Source organism: Callithrix jacchus, chromosome 1 (assembly GCF_049354715.1).
Source record: "Callithrix jacchus isolate 240 chromosome 1, calJac240_pri, whole genome shotgun sequence".
Classification (NCBI taxonomy): Eukaryota; Metazoa; Chordata; class Mammalia; order Primates; family Cebidae; genus Callithrix; species Callithrix jacchus.
In genome coordinates, this window is record NC_133502.1 from 29,262,071 (window position 1) to 29,277,355 (window position 15,285).

General features: G+C 53.9%; 1 protein-coding gene across 2 annotated transcripts in view; it reads right to left on the reverse strand.

Moving 5' to 3' along the window:
• GAS6 (growth arrest specific 6) overlaps positions 1 to 15,285 on the reverse strand; it is a 40,918-nt gene that overhangs the window by 24,174 nt on the left and 1,459 nt on the right. For both annotated transcript variants that reach the window (XM_035294916.3, XM_035294909.3), the window contains one exon: positions 735 to 759. In XM_035294916.3, coding sequence (XP_035150807.1) covers positions 735 to 759 — 25 coding nt within the window. The remainder of the gene's footprint in view (positions 1 to 734; positions 760 to 15,285) is intronic.

Consider the following 15,285-nt stretch of genomic DNA (forward strand, 5'->3'; position numbering starts at 1 on the left):
TGTGTATGTCCCAGACATGGACCCAGGGAAGCACCCTTAAAGAGGACATTTACTAAAATCCATTTTGCAACATTAAAAAGGAAGAGCCTGGAATACATTTCTCTCCTAAGTGAAACGCACTCAAAGAGCTCTGGGATGGTACCAGTTAAACCGGCAGTTCTCAAAGGGTGACCCGGGGCCTCTGGGTTTCCCTTTCACTGTCCTCCCTTCTAAGTGTCCAGTGGGGGTCTCCAGAGGCCACCCCACATGCAGCAGCTGCTGATGGCTGAGATAATGCCTGTGCCTCCCTGTTCTTCAAATTAACCAGAAACACTCAGGTTTTAACTAAGCGTTCCCAGTTTTAATTAAGAATATGGCAGCTATGAGTAACTACAGCCCACAGGAACACAGACCCCTTTGGGGTCCTCAATGACTTCAGAAGTGTTGAGTGCTGAGATCAGAATACTGGAGGACAAAATCAGTCACACTTCCTGACAAGAGCCGAGGCTGGCGTCAACTCAGAGCAGGGTCTGCAGATCGCCTGAGGTTCCAGTAACACGGAATAAAGCCGTGGCATCAAGTAAACAGAGAAACTTGTGTTTCTGACCTGCATGTTCTGGACAGTTCCACGTGCACCACATGATTAAGAGTCTTCCTTCCAGGAGTTACGTGATGAGGGGATTCCTCCAACACAAAAACGCACCCCCCAACTATGCCTCTACGACCGCCAGGGTAGAGCAGTGACTGGGACTTACCTAAGTATCTCGGGTAAAAGTAGTCCTGTGGAAAAGAAAAAAGGCATGTGTTTACTGGCACGCTACAGTCTCTAAACAACACGAAGAGTCAGCTGGTTAATCAGAGGCTGCTAGGGGGAGCCAGGGGCCATGCCACCCAGGAGAGCAGAGGGGAAGTGACCGGGGATGCTGCTGGGCTGCCCCTCGTGAGACCAACAAGCAAAGGCAGGACTGTTTCCAGCTGCTCAGGAGGCACCAGCCAGTGTGTCCAGGCAGAGGCCTGCCCGGGAGAACGAGAAAGTTTCCCAGGAACACCCCAGTCTCCACTCCCTGTTGACACAGGGTCCTTAAGACCCAAAGACCTTAGTTCCTGTTGACATAAGGACCTCTCAAAACCCGAAGACCTTCCCTTTGGCACACAGGCATTGATTTGCACTTATTGTATTTGTGAAACAAAACTGGTGCTGGGTGAGGTGTGGAGGCTGAAGCGAATGGTCTTCCTATCCTGAAGGCGCACTGACCAGGTGCACACCGGACACAAGTGAGCTGTCAGGTCCGGGAACCACCTCCCGTCGCTTGGCCAGCAGAGGCCGGCTAGAAACTTCTTCAGGATTCTTCTGCCACGGCCCCCAGACCCTACGGCCATGGCCTGGGGAGAGCAGCCCTGACCTCCAGCTTAGGGTCAACCATGCCAGCAGTCTGGGCCTAAGCCGAGAGCCCACAGTCCCAGCGGCCTCTCCATGCTGGGTGTGAGTCAGCATTTTTACACCATTTCACGAAATCCTCACCAACACCACCCAAGATGGTCTTTTCAACCCCATCCACAGGAATGAGGAAACCCAGTTCAGGATGGTTGTGGGGCTTCCCTCAGGCCATGAAGTTCAGGATGAGCCGGTGCTGGTGGCATTTGCAGAGCAGCAGGCAGAGGGGGTGCCCAGCGCCATCTGCAATGCACCTCCGGCTTCAAGCGCTGGCTCCCACAGCCTTCCCGCACTTGCTGACCTCACCCTGCCTTTTGTGGAAGAGTTTGGAGGCTCCCCTCTGCCCCAGCCTTGCCAACACCCTCCTGAGGCTTGCTTGGCTGTGTTTTCACAAAGATGTGTTCTAGGAAAGATGGAATGCTCTTAACTCTTACTCCCTTAGGAGAGAAGAAGGGTCAGGGTGAGCTGCTGTTCAGCTCGTCTGTCTGTTGGGAGGGCGGCCGCTCTGGGGTCAGGAGGGCCGCAGGCCTGGACCGCCTGCCCTCATGCCTGCCCTCATTTATCTCACTTCCAATTTTAGTCAAGGGTTGGCAAACTCCATGAAAAGGCAAGACCAGTAACACCAAGTGAGCCCTGGTGGAGTCCTGTGGCAACATGGGACAGCAGCAGGCTTCTAGGTTTGCAAGGAGAAGGAACGTGATGGGGCTTTGTCTTGAAGCGGGCAGGAGGCCCTGGTTCTGAAATAAAAGACTTAGGATGGGCGCAAAAGGTGTATGCTCAGGTTTGGGAAGCCAGGGATTGAAAACTAGTGAGTGAACAGTCTAACCGCACATACATGCTTGCAGTGCTGCAACTTTCCAGCAAGTGTATTCTAGTTTTCAAAATCAAGACTACTCAACTACTTAATGTGTAATCTGCAGCATGTAATCTGCATGAATCCCAAGTTTCATTGTTGCAAAAAGGCATTATTCATGGTTAAACGATGCCAACCTCCCCTCGGTTAGTCACACCTAGAGAACGGGGTTTCTGAAACTACAGGATCATAACCCTGGGCAGCGTACCCTACTCTGCATGCTTGATTATTCGCGGAGGTAATGGAGGCAGAAAGCGTGTGCTAATTCCACCGGCAATCTAGGGGAAAGATGGCTAGACCCTGAGCAAGAGCAAAGCTAAGACAAATAAATCTAAAAACGCCACACACTCCCGAGAGAAAGAGACATTTCACCTTGTCCTTAGGACATTCTGGCCAAAGATGTAAGACCCAGAAATGGCTTTGAGTAAAGGCACCCAGATAAGCTCCCTGACCTGCAGAACCAAACACAGAGCACTTTGTTCTCAAAACCCCCGCCCCCTGTATGCACTACAAGTTGTTCGGGTGCACAAACCTTGGCCTGAAGCCCTGGATTAGCCAAGTCCCCCAGGAGTCCCATGGAGCAAAGGCCACCGCCCAGGAGGCCGAGATTTAGAACCAGGAGCTCCTTACATACACACTGACTCTCTTCTCAACCTAGGAAGAGCAAGACCTGTGGTAATGGGTTGGTGTGCTGGGGTTAGGTGAGGGGAACGGGGGAGGAAGCTGGGATTCCCAGGCTGGAAATGGCGCCATTTGGCCCCTGGAAATCATTTCCCCAGGGATCTGCTTCTGTTTTGTTTGAACAGCTACAGACTGAAAGAAGTGAGCAAACCCCAAGCCACTGCACTTCTCTTGAAGCTGAAGCTTCAAGAGGAAAAGAACAGTATCTACCTGCCCAGCATCGAGCCTGGTGCTGACTGTCCCCCATAGGCCTCCAGAGCCATCACAAAACACATGGATGGATGATAGATGGACAGCAGGTGAGTGCATGAAAGAACAGATGACTGAATAAATGAGTGCATGTATGGACGGATGGATAAGTGAGTGAAGAGATGGATGGATGAACAGATGCACGGATGGATAGATGCATGTTATTACCTGACATCTGCTGGACCCTCCCTTCCAGGTGAGAAGTGTGGCACCCACTGCACAGAGGATGCAGCCATGTTGAGTGAATGGATAGATGAGTGAATGAATGGATAGATTAGTGCCTAGGATGGATGAGTGAGCAGACTGATGCATGGGTAGATGGGTGAGTGGATAAAGATGGATGAATGAAGAAATGAATGAGAGGATAGATGAGTGGGTAGATGAATGAATGAATAAATGGATAGATGAGTAAATGAATGGAGATGGATGGATAAATTCATAAGTGGGTGGATAGATGGGTGAGTAGATGGAAGGCTGAATGAATGAATGAAGGAATGAGTAGATGGATGGATGGATGAGTGGGTAGATAAATGGGTGAGTGAGTGGGTAGATGAGTGGCTGGATAGATGAATGAATGAGTGGGTAGGTGGGCAACTGAAAGAATGGAGATGTATGAAGGAAGAAAGGAAGGAGTGGGTGAGTGGGTGGATAAAAGAATGAATGAGTGGCTAGATGGGTGAATGGATGAGTAAATGAATGGAGATAGATGAATGAGTAGATGGATGAGTGGGTGAATGCATGATGAGTGGGTGGATGGGTGAGTGGATGGATGGATGAATGAGTGAATGGATAGATGAGTGGATAGATGGATAAATGGATGGATGGATGAATGAAAGAGTGAATGGATAGATGAGTGGGTGGATGGGTGAGTGGATGGATGGATGAATGAGTGACTGGATAGATGAGTAGGTAAATGGGTAAGTGGATGGATGGATGAATGAAAGTGAATGGATAGACGAGTGGGTGGATGGGTGAGTGGATGGATGGATGAATGAAAGAGTGAATGGATAGATGAGTGGGTGGATGGCTGAGTGGATAGATGGATAGATGAGTGAATGGATAGATGAATGGGTGGATGGGTGAGTAGATGGATGGGTAAATGAAAGAGTGAATGGACAGATGAGTGGGTAGATGGGTGAGTGGATGGATGGATGAATGAGTGAATGGATAGATGAGTAGGTGGATGGATGAATGGATAAGTGAATGGATAGGTGAATGGGTGGGTAAATGGATGATGAGTGGGTGGATGGGTGAGTAGATGGATGGATGGATGAGTGAATGGATAGATGAGTGGGTGGATGGGTGAGCAGATGGATGAATGAATGGACAGATGAGTGGGTGGATGGATGGATGGATGGATGAATGAGTGAATAGATGGATGAGTGGGTGGATGGGTGAGTAGACGGATGGATGAAAAGAGTGAATGGACAGATGAGTGGATGGATGGATGGATGGATGAATGAGTGAATAGATGGATGAGTGGGTGGATAATGGATGATGAGTGGGTAGGTGATGGACAGATGAGTGGTTGGATGGATGGATGGATGATGAGTGGGTAGATGGGTGAGTGGATGGAGGGATGAATGAGTGAATGGATAGATGAGTGGGTAGATGGATGATGAGTGGGTGGATGGGTGAGTGGATGGATGGATAGATGAGTGAATGGATAGATGAGTGGGTAGATGGGTGAGTGGATGGATGGATGAGTGAATGGATGATGAGTGGGTGGATGAATGGATGAGTGGGTAGATGGGTGAGTGGATGGATGGATGTGTGAATGGATAAATGAGTAGGTGGGTGAATGGATGATGAGTGGGTGGATGGGTGAGTAAACGGATGGATGAGTGAATGGATAGATGAGTGGGTGGGTGAATGATGAGTGGGTAGATGGGTGAGTGAATGGATAGATGAGTGGGTGGGTGAATGGATGATGAGTGGGTGGATGGGTGAGTAGATGAATGGATGGATGAATGAGTGAATGGATAGATGAGTGGGTGGGTAAATGATGAGTGGGTAGATGGATGGATGAGTGAATGGATAGATGAGTGGGTGGGTGAATGATGAGTGGGTGGATGGGTGAGTAGATGGATGGATGAGCAAGTAGATGGATAATGAATGAATGAGTGGGTGAATGAATGAATGAGTGGGCAAGTGCAAGTTCCTACAGTTTTCACTCCAACAAAGCACTAGATTCTCAGCTTCACTTAAATCATATGTAAGTAACTGGAAGAAAAGTCTAAATCAATGCTCCCAGTGGTTTCCTTTTGACAATATGGAAGCGTTTGCGTTATAATTTCTCAAGTTTACAAACTGCCATGTGATTTTAAAACTTAAATCCTTGTTACTACCTGACATGTGCCAGACCCACCCTTCCAGGTGAGAAGCATGGCACCCACTGCACAGAGGATGCAGCTATTAGGTCTCTGGAAGGCTTGTGGGCTTTGCCATTCCTGGCAGAGGCAACTCAGAGGGTGGCAGCATCCTGGTCAGCGCAGGGCCCCATCCTGGACGAAGCAGGGCAGGTGCTCGGCCCGCGTTCCTGAGGCTTTGGGGCAACCGTGAGCGGCCCAGGACAGCTGTGAATGTGGTCCAACACAAATCTGTAAACTTTCTTAAAACATGAGACTTATGCATGGACCCTCTTTTTCGCTCATCAGCTACCATCTGCGGTAATTTTATGTGTGGTCCAAGACAATTCTTCTTCAAATGTGTCCCACAGAAGGGTGTCCCACGGAAGCCAAAAGATTGGACACCCCCACGCTAGGGGGTTACAGGGCTGGTCGAGGCTGGGAGCCCCATCTGCAGAAGGTCCCGGTGTCAACAGTGGAGCAGCACCTCCTCTTACGCCTCCCTGACTATGCCTGTCACCCTTCAGTTTCGTTAAACATGGAGGAAACAGAGTCTGAAGCAGCCTGGAGGGAGATGAGCCCGAGGACAGGAGGTTGGTCCAGCTGGGGTTTATCAGGAGGCCTCAAATTTGTTCTGAAACTATAGTAAGTGTCTGATGAGCAGACACCACCTCCAGACCCTGGCATCTGCCTCTGCCTCCTTTGCTCTGCTCAGGAGAGCCGTGGGTGCTGGCAGAACCCATGGGAATTAGTGCGTCGTCACAGGAAGACCCAAGCCCACCAATGCCCCTGCCCCGCCAACCACCAGACCCAGGTCTCCCCCACTCAAAGCCACCCACAGGGCAAAGGTCAAGCATAGCAGAGAGCTACATACCGACCCCCAGGATGGGTCTGCCTCAGGCACCAGGCTGTAGCCTGGTCTGTAGCTGGGCTGCCCATGTGGCTACCCCACCGGCCCCATAACGACCTTTGACCTGGGGGCAAGCTTCCTCCCCCAGAGCTGTGGTTCTGAACAAGGTGGGGTGACCTCCCCATGCCACCACGGGAATCAGACAGGATGCAGCCTGTGAACAGGCCCTCCAAGGGGCTGGCGCCAGGCCCTTCCTGGGCCTGCTCTGGGGCCACTGCCTACCTGCTTGAAGCTTGGTGAGGGTTTCCAGTGGTCTCTCAGTCCAACTAGACCCCGGGAGGGCCCATTCACTTTCCAAAAATGGCCAAAACCTACATGCGGTGCCGGCATCCGACACAGCACGTTAACAAGACAGGGAACAGTTCCGGGCCTGAAGTGCACTAGACTGGTAGCACCTCAGGCAGTCTAACATCAGGCGGGAAGGTTCCAGAACACTTCCGAAACACCTTCACCTCTGAATCCACTGTAACTCCGTGGGGCCCAGCAAAGCCTCTGCCTGCGTGGGTTGGGGAGGCCGGCCAGGGGATTAAGGGCACGGCTCCTCCTGACACTCACTCAGCCATGGGCCACGTCCCTGCAGAGCTGCCATGAGGAGCGGAGGTCTGTGAACATGGAGAGCCCTCTGCTAACAGCCAACGTCAGTCCTGCATAAATCTTTTTGTGTGTTTCATCTGCATTCACACAGCAAACAGTGGTTATTTTTCAGTGTGCTAAGAATGTATTACTCTTTTAGCAAACAGCAGCCATAATTTTTTGTCCAGAAATCTCTATCTCACTGGACAAGTGGGCTGAGTCTGTTGAGTGCAGGGACTTTTGCTTATCAACACCATAATTTTCTCTGATGTTTTCCATGGGAAACAGTCACTCACTAACTCTTTGACCATCACGCTGTCTTATAAGAACTTGACTTCTAAAAGAAAACTCGGAGTAACACCCATGGGAACTGCCCCTGGGGAGTCTTCCTTTCTCAGCGCCTGCACAGCCTCTGAAGAGCTGCCGTCTTACGGACCCTCGGCCTGGCTGCCTGGCTCTGCTCATGTTCTTCTAGTTTGAGATATGCAAAATCCTCTCCTTCCTTTTGAATTCATTTCCTGGGTCTTCACACCCTCAGCAGCCTGCTCCAGCCTTGAGTAGAGCAGCGGCACCCAAGGCCCCCAGCCCAGAGGACCCCAGGCCGACCTGGAGGGAGACGGCTTGGGGTGGTACAGTCAGTGCAGCCGGTACGGCCATCCACACCCAGGGTCAGCAGCTACAGGCGCCTCTGCCCTTGTTGAAGCTCATGCCCACTGTGCCCTCCCTTGCTGGGAGTTCATCCTGGGTGTGACCAGCTGGGCAGACATGGGTGCTAGGAACAGCCTCTGTAGCTGACTTCACAGCTGTGAGCACCCCTCCATGCCCCACAGTGCCAAGGTGGTGCCTGAACTGGTGGGTAACCAAGCTCTTCTCACAGAAGCCATGAAACCCACATCAGTGTCTCCCACGGGCTTCGTGGCAGATGGGACAGAGGAGCTCGTGTGGCTTCCAGCAGCTGCACAGAGTCATGCTGAGACTCACTGCCCATCTCTGCCCGCAACACACAGCATGCTCCCGACAGCGTCCAGCAGTGCCCAGCGGTGCCCAGCATTCAGCGTGCGAGTGTGGACGCAGTGAAGGAACAGAGCCGCAGCCTCCTGCCCCCGGCCCTGGGCCAGTGCAGGCTCTCAGCGAGGAAGGCCCGCTGTCTTTCAGGGCAAGCCCCGCCGAGGCCCGTCTCTCCCAACTGCAGAGTAGTGACGGTTTTGTGCCATTGGCAGCATCCTCGGGGACCCAGAGAGAAGCCAGTCAGGAAGACACACAGCTGTTGGATGGGAGGGATGCCGGCCACTTGAGAAGAGAGGCCCAGGACACCACGGTAGGCACGGGGTGGGGAGAAGGGGGCCGGGCAACACTGACTAACGAGACGGCAGTCTGCGGAGGAGGAGGAGGGGAGGAAGGAGGACGCTCCATGCCCACCACGGCCCCGGTGGCGTCACTGTCCTGGGAGCAGCCTCGTGCCCGCAGCGGCTGCTGTGAGGAGGAAGTGGGACATCTCCTGGCAGCTGCTTTGGGAGAAACAAGATGGTGTACTTTTGTGTATTCTGATCAGATAAAATGGCAAAATAAAAAGATCGTGAGCACAGGGCCAGCGATTCTGCAGTTAGAACAGGGAGGGCTTGATGCCCGTCTCTGGTGAGGGCGTCTCCTGCACACGGCGCCCACGCTTCAGGTCGCACACACATGCCTTGGACCCAAGTTCACCTGGGGAGGTGTTGACAGCTCCAAGAAAATGTCCTAACCGTGAAGCCTGGGGCCTGGGCTTCCATCTGAGTCTTCCCCACAAAAAGCGAACTGGGGAACCAGTCCCTCAATAAAGTCCTGGCCTCCATTCACCGAAGCACAGAATGAGAGGGTGCCTGAGTCTTGCCAGCCACAACATTCTACCACTCCAGGACAGACACTATTGTAAAACCCGTGTTTGTTCCCTGCTTGGAAAAGGGAGGTTTATTCACCGCGTCTCCGGATCCAAGGGGAGCTCCTGGCTCACCCCAGGGCCCTGACGAGCTGCTCCATTGGACGCTGAGCTGCTCAGTTCCCTTGAAAGGGCAGCTGTACCATCGAGTGCAACTCAACCCAAAGATCCAACCCGCAGGGTCCCAGATGGGATGCCGGCCTGCCGCTGCCACTTCTGTGGGGGAGCCACACCCCGGCCTCTCCGTGGGGGCTCCTGGACTGTGCTCTGCCCTGCTGGTGTAAGGACAGTAAAGGCAAGTGGTGCCCTGACTGCCAACACCACCAACAGTGGCCAGGTGCACACACAAACACAAGCCATGCACGTCCCGGCAGCTGCCTGAAGGGCAGGCTTTTCCTCTGGCTTTATCCAAGCTGAGCTGGTCAGAGGCCAGATGACCAGGCCCGGGCCCCGAAGCCGCCTGTGTCGCTCTGAGGACTGGGGGGACTTAAAGTTCCCCTGGACTCCTCTTGTGGCCGGGACACATCTCTCAAGGGACACGTCTCTCGAGTGGACTGGCTGCCTTCAACCTTGTGAGGGAGTAGCCAGGCATGTGGGTTGGTGCCTTCCTCTGGCCCTAAGTTCAAAAGCAAACCCGCCATGACAGTGGAGCCACGGGCTCTGCAGCCCAGCATGATGCACCTGCCAGGCCACGTTCACGAGACTCACACTCCGAGCCCCTGACACCAGCTCCCCGCAGCAGCCCGGTGCTTCACATGCCCACACCAGTGCCGCTGAGCCCTCGCGTGAGTGCCGGCACACTCAGTCACCTGCGCATGGAGGAGCACATGCAGGGCCAGGGTGCCGCCAAGTCCTGCTTTACCCCAGCCCCGGCGAGCACAGGAGTTAATGACTGACAGTGTGGGCCCTCCAGCTCGAATGCCTGGGACACGCTGGAGCCCTCACAGGCTTCTCAGCCCTGTGGGGCCTCAGTGTCCACATCTGTAAAAGGGCACAGTGGCAGCTGCTAGTGTCGTGCGGATGTAACCACCTCACACGTGGGGACACCAAGAACAGTGCTCTCAGGAGGACCGCGTGGCACGACTCATCTTTCAGACTAACGGACGAGCTTAGTGATGGTTCTGAGAACCGACTGGCTGCGTGCCCCACGGGAATTTCAGCACTTGCTGCCGCTATTCAGTTGCCAAGGTTGAAATACAGAACGCTGGCCTGCCTGTAAACACTGTCACGTATCCCCACAACTGTGGAAAGGAGGCGGAGTGTCTTCCAGGTGTGGGGGAGAGGGTCCAGCCACACCCAACGCCCACTGCGCCTCCCTGAGAGCTCCCACGTTTGGGCTGCCCTCAGCTGGTTGGGCAGGAAGGCCGATCTCCCTACCGCAGCCCTCTGCTTCTGTAGGGATGGTCAGCTTAGCAATGCTGAAAAGAAACAAGGTTGACTCATAGCGTGGCCTTACTGTACCGCGACAGTCCTGGAGGGGAGCCTGTCCCAGCCTGGCCAAATGCGTGACCTCTGTATGCTGGGAATCCGCCACTGCAGCCACCGGCCCAGGCTGAGGTGCCTGGGCTGAGCCGTGTGTTTTCCATGGAGCCCAAGTTCCAAGGGGAGGTCATTGCAAAACTGGGTTTAGCAGGTTTGGGGACAGATGTGGGAAAAATGAATTTTCTTGTCATGGGCACTAACACTGGAAGGAAACAAATGTCACCTATAATTTGAAAACAAAGCCCGAGAAACTCAGTAGAACATTAACAAGGCCCAATGCATTTACTGTTTGTTTGAATATTACACTTTTAATCAACCCCAGTTGGAGCAGGCGGTGCCTCTGTCAGACTGAAACGCAAAACTCATATTGTTCTTAATTTCTTCCACCTCTGGCTCCCCTTTAAAAATTATTTTAAAACTTTAGAAATGAACCTTTCACTTGGACAGGGTCAAAATTTACAAGGCATACACACCAGGTTTGCAGTGAAATCACTGGAATGTACAAACTATGGCAGAGGCCAGAGCATTTCCAACATCCACTATGAAACCCTGAAACAATGAGCTTTCACTGCAGAAACCGCTCTCAATTTTAACCTTAGAAAAACCAGGGAAGGAAGCATGAGGAAATCTGGATGCCTGTCAATGGCTCTGGGGTAAAACCGTAACCTGGGAAGCACTCGGCATGCCCCAGCTGGCAAGTTTGATGCCCCTTTACTCAGAAGCTCAAGGAAGAAGCCGTAAGCAATCGCTTCCTTGTTCCTAAATAACAAAGGGAGACGTTCAGCGTTTCTCAAAACGTCTTTAATTAGAGTTTTCCACAGATGTGAAGCTCTCCGGCTCGGGTGAGGGTGTCGTGTGCAGGGCCTGGCACTCGGCTGCCTCTGAGAAAGCCGTGGGGGAGCCTGGCACCAAGTGTCTGCAGACGCTGGGGTGGAAACAAGCCTCAGGAAAGGGCCGCAGAGCCAGCAAGGAACACGGCCCTCCCAGGCCAGAGGCTGCTCCACCTGCCCATCTGCAGGCCTCAGGATGGGCCCAGAAGGAAAGGCCTTGGCCACAGGGCTCTGGCCCCTCAGGCAAGGGGTTCTGGGACTGGAGAGACGCTGGGGGTCGGGGGAAGCTGGGGTCACAGAGCCCCTGGACCTGACTCACTTCTTAGTGATCCCTATGCAGCTGTCAGTGCTCTTCTGACCCCAAAATTGTGGAAAGAGAAACCTGTGTGACAGGGTGCAGGCATGCCTGTGTCTGTGTGTGTCTGCGCATGCACATGTGTCTGGGTGTGTCTGTGTCTGTGCATGCACGTGTCTGTGTGTGTCTGTGCATGTACCTGTCTGTGTGTGTCTGTGCATGCATGTCTGGGTGTGTCTGTGTGTGCATGTGGCTGGATATCCATGTGTCTACCTGTGTGTACATGGTACATATTGTGCACGTATGTGCATGACTGCCACTTTGTGTGCCTGTGTGTATATATATGTATCTATGTGAATATGTGCGTGTGTGTACGTCTGTTCGTGTATGTGCCTGTACATGTGTGCATGCCTGTCAGTGTGTGTGCCTTTGTATGTGTATCTATGTGAATATGTGTATGTGTGGGTGCATGTCTGTTAGTGTCTGCCTGTGCATGTGTGCATGTCTGTCAGTGTGTATGCCTGTGTACGTGTATCTATGTGAATGTGTCTGTGTGTACATGTCTGTTAGTATGTGTGTGCCTGTGCATGTGTGTGCATGTGTATCTGTGTCTATGGGAATGTATGTACATGTGTGCATGTGTCTGAGTGTGCCTGTGCACACCTGTATCCACGTGTCAGAACCTATCTGTGCAGGTGTGTGTGTGTGCTATGCACATGTGTCTGAGTGTGCCTGTGCACACCTGTATCCATGTGTCAGTACCTATCTGTGCAGGTGTCTGTGTGTGCATGTGCGCATGTGTCTGTGTGCATGTCTGTGTGAGTGTGCCTGTGCACACCTGTATCCACGTGTCAGTACCTATCTGTGCAGGTGTCTGTGTACATGTGTCTGTATGTGGGAGTGTACTGAAGCCTCTGTCAAGGCAGGACAGGGGAGGTCTCAGCCTGGCCATGATCTTCCCCATCGGGCACCCCCACATTGCACAGCCCTCCCCTCCTACTGGGACCTTATCACCCCAACATCTGGGCCTGCATCCCAGCCAAGTGGCTGTCCTCAAGTAGGGACTCAGAGGGGTTTTCATTTCCATACAGGGTACCCCTTCCCCAGCTCTTCCTGAGGAATCCACAGGTCGGGGAAAATGTGCGCGGAGGGCACACGCAGTTTAGGACCAGCCAGCAAGTTTCAAAATGGATGCACCGACATCCCATGCAGAGAATTCCTCACCACCGGCAGTGGGAGAAGAGAGAGACTGGGACAGAGAGAGAAACACAGAAGGAGACAGAGAAAGAGATGGGGGGGAGGGAAACCTGGCCTTGGAGCACAGGCGTGGCCACATGTGGTGCGGGAGCAGGTGTACAGCTAACCCAGGCCGACCCTCAGGGAAGGCGCCAGCCCTTGGGGGATATCGCCAGCCCTTGGGGGATATCGCACTTTGTATTTCAAATGAAGCCAGGTGATGGGATCGAGAACCACAGCCTGGATGATTTTCCTGCACACAAGCCAGGGATCAAAGTGCACAAACAGGCTCCCAGGCAGGCTCTGGAGGACCTGGACGGGAGGGCTGTGCTGGGCTGGGGTAACTCTCTAGTCTCTGATCCTTTCTGGAATCATGGGTGATTATGGAGATCTTAGCAGGTGCTGGAACCCGATGGCCTTAAAGGATTTCACAAAAAGGCAATGGGCCTGGGAAGCTTTGGCAGAGACATGGTGGGGAGTCACCCTTGTCCTCTCTGAATTAGAAACTCAGAGACTCCAGGCTAGGAACCCAGCAGGGATAGGCAAGGCCAGGGAGAAAGAATAACAATATGTAAAGCAAAACAAGATAAGGAGAAGGACTGGGCGGTGGAGAGCAGGGAGGCCTGTGGGGGCAGCCCAGCCTGAAGGAATGTGGAAGGAGGAGCACAGCTTCAGCAGGGAGGGTTGGGGAGGCAAGAGGGGCATCCCTTCCATCAGAGCAGGGCTTTAAACCACAGGTATGTGGTGAGGGCCACAGCCTGAGAGGGGTGCTGTGCTTGGTACCTGCCTGCTGAAAGCCCGGGGTCTGTAGAGTGGGCACTTCCCTCACAACCAGGAAGAAGCCCCAGCGGGGGGGTCAGTGGGACACACTGCAGGCAGGTGAGCACACAGGCGTGCATGCAAGTGCACACACAGGTGAGCCCAGAGTCTAGGAGGGGTGCTGTGCTTAGTATCCGCCAGCTGGAAGCTGGGGATCTGCAGAGCAGATGCTCCCCTCACAACCAGAAAGAAGCCCCAGTGTGGGTCAGTGGGATGTGCTGCAGGCAGGTGAGCACACAGGTGAGCTTGGAGCCTGGGGAGCTGGCTCCAACTGTCCCTTCCCTCCCTCATAGGAGGCTGCCCCAGGAGAAGGGTCCAGGGCTGGGTAGGTGTGTGTTAACTAACGGGGGCTAGGCACTTCCACATCCTAAAGTGGCAGGGGGCTGGGGCCAAGTTAGCTCAGTCCCTGAAGGTGGGCCCGGGCCTAGCTCGGACCACCTTCCCTACAACCACCTGTGGAGGACCACGAATCAGGACCCTGGGCCTGGGGAGGCCAGGGACCCCAGGACGCTCTGACAGTCACATGGCCAAGTCCTGGTCACCTCTTCAGCTCAGGCCACAGCCCTTGACCTCAATCAGCCTCACTGCACAAAATGTAAAATTCGTGACATTGCAAAGACAAGGCGAGCTCAGACTAGCATTCCTTGGGGAGGCCCTGGCTGTTGACAGGGGAAGCTCATGGATGACTTTCACGCCTTAGCAGGGAGATGTGCTTGGACGGTCCCCTGGGGCCTGGGGTCTCCCAGGGTGTGGCAGAGGATGCAATAGAGACTAGGATCCCGGGAGGGGTGGGCCTGCTGTGCTGGAGCCAGCTGGGACTTAGCCAGCTGTGGGACCCTGCCCCAGCCATGCTCTCGCCAGCATCCACCTGCCTGCAGTCACTGGAAACAGACAAGACAGCAAGCCAACAGCCAGATCCAGAAACCGGAGGGAACGCTGCCCACAGAGTCAAGGGCTTGGCCAGCACTGACCTCCAGGGAGGCTGGCAGAGGGAAAGCTGGTGGTTAGCACTTGGGGTGGGGGCAGGGAAGGAGGGCAGAACTCCGGGAACCGAGATGATGCCATGAAAAGGAGCCGGCAGAGGCCGCTGGGGCCAGGCTGTGAGAAGACAGGAGGGGAGGCCGCCCCAACATCAAAGCCACTCAGCCACACGCAGGAGGGTGAGAGGAACGAACACATCCCAGCACAGAAACCATCTGACCCAGTCCTGAGTGGTTTTCATTTTGTTGTCTTCATTTCACACCTTTGTAAATAAAGTTATTAAATTAAAATCCGAAAACCAGGTCGGGGACAGACTATAGGTAGAACAGCACAGTACGCCCAGCCAGCGTTCGGTCCCATGGACACTGGCCCTGCGTTGCTGGAGGACAGCGAGGGGGGCTGCATGGCGCGGGGACCCTGGGGTGGGGGTGACCCTGCTGGTCTCAACTCCCATCACCAGCACGCCGCATGCCACAGTCCTTGCGCACACAGAATGTTCTGGGTGAGGATGCAGATGAAGGGCACTGCACCAGCCGCAGGACCCACCCCACAGCCAGGCGGTGACTCCGGGCGACAAAAGTACACAGGCCCACGGCTGGGACAGGAGACCCTCGGCCAGTGGCACAGGACAGGATTCATCATTAAAGAAACCGGAAAACAGGCCGGAGAGCGACCAGCCAGGCTGCGCTGAAGGAGGGC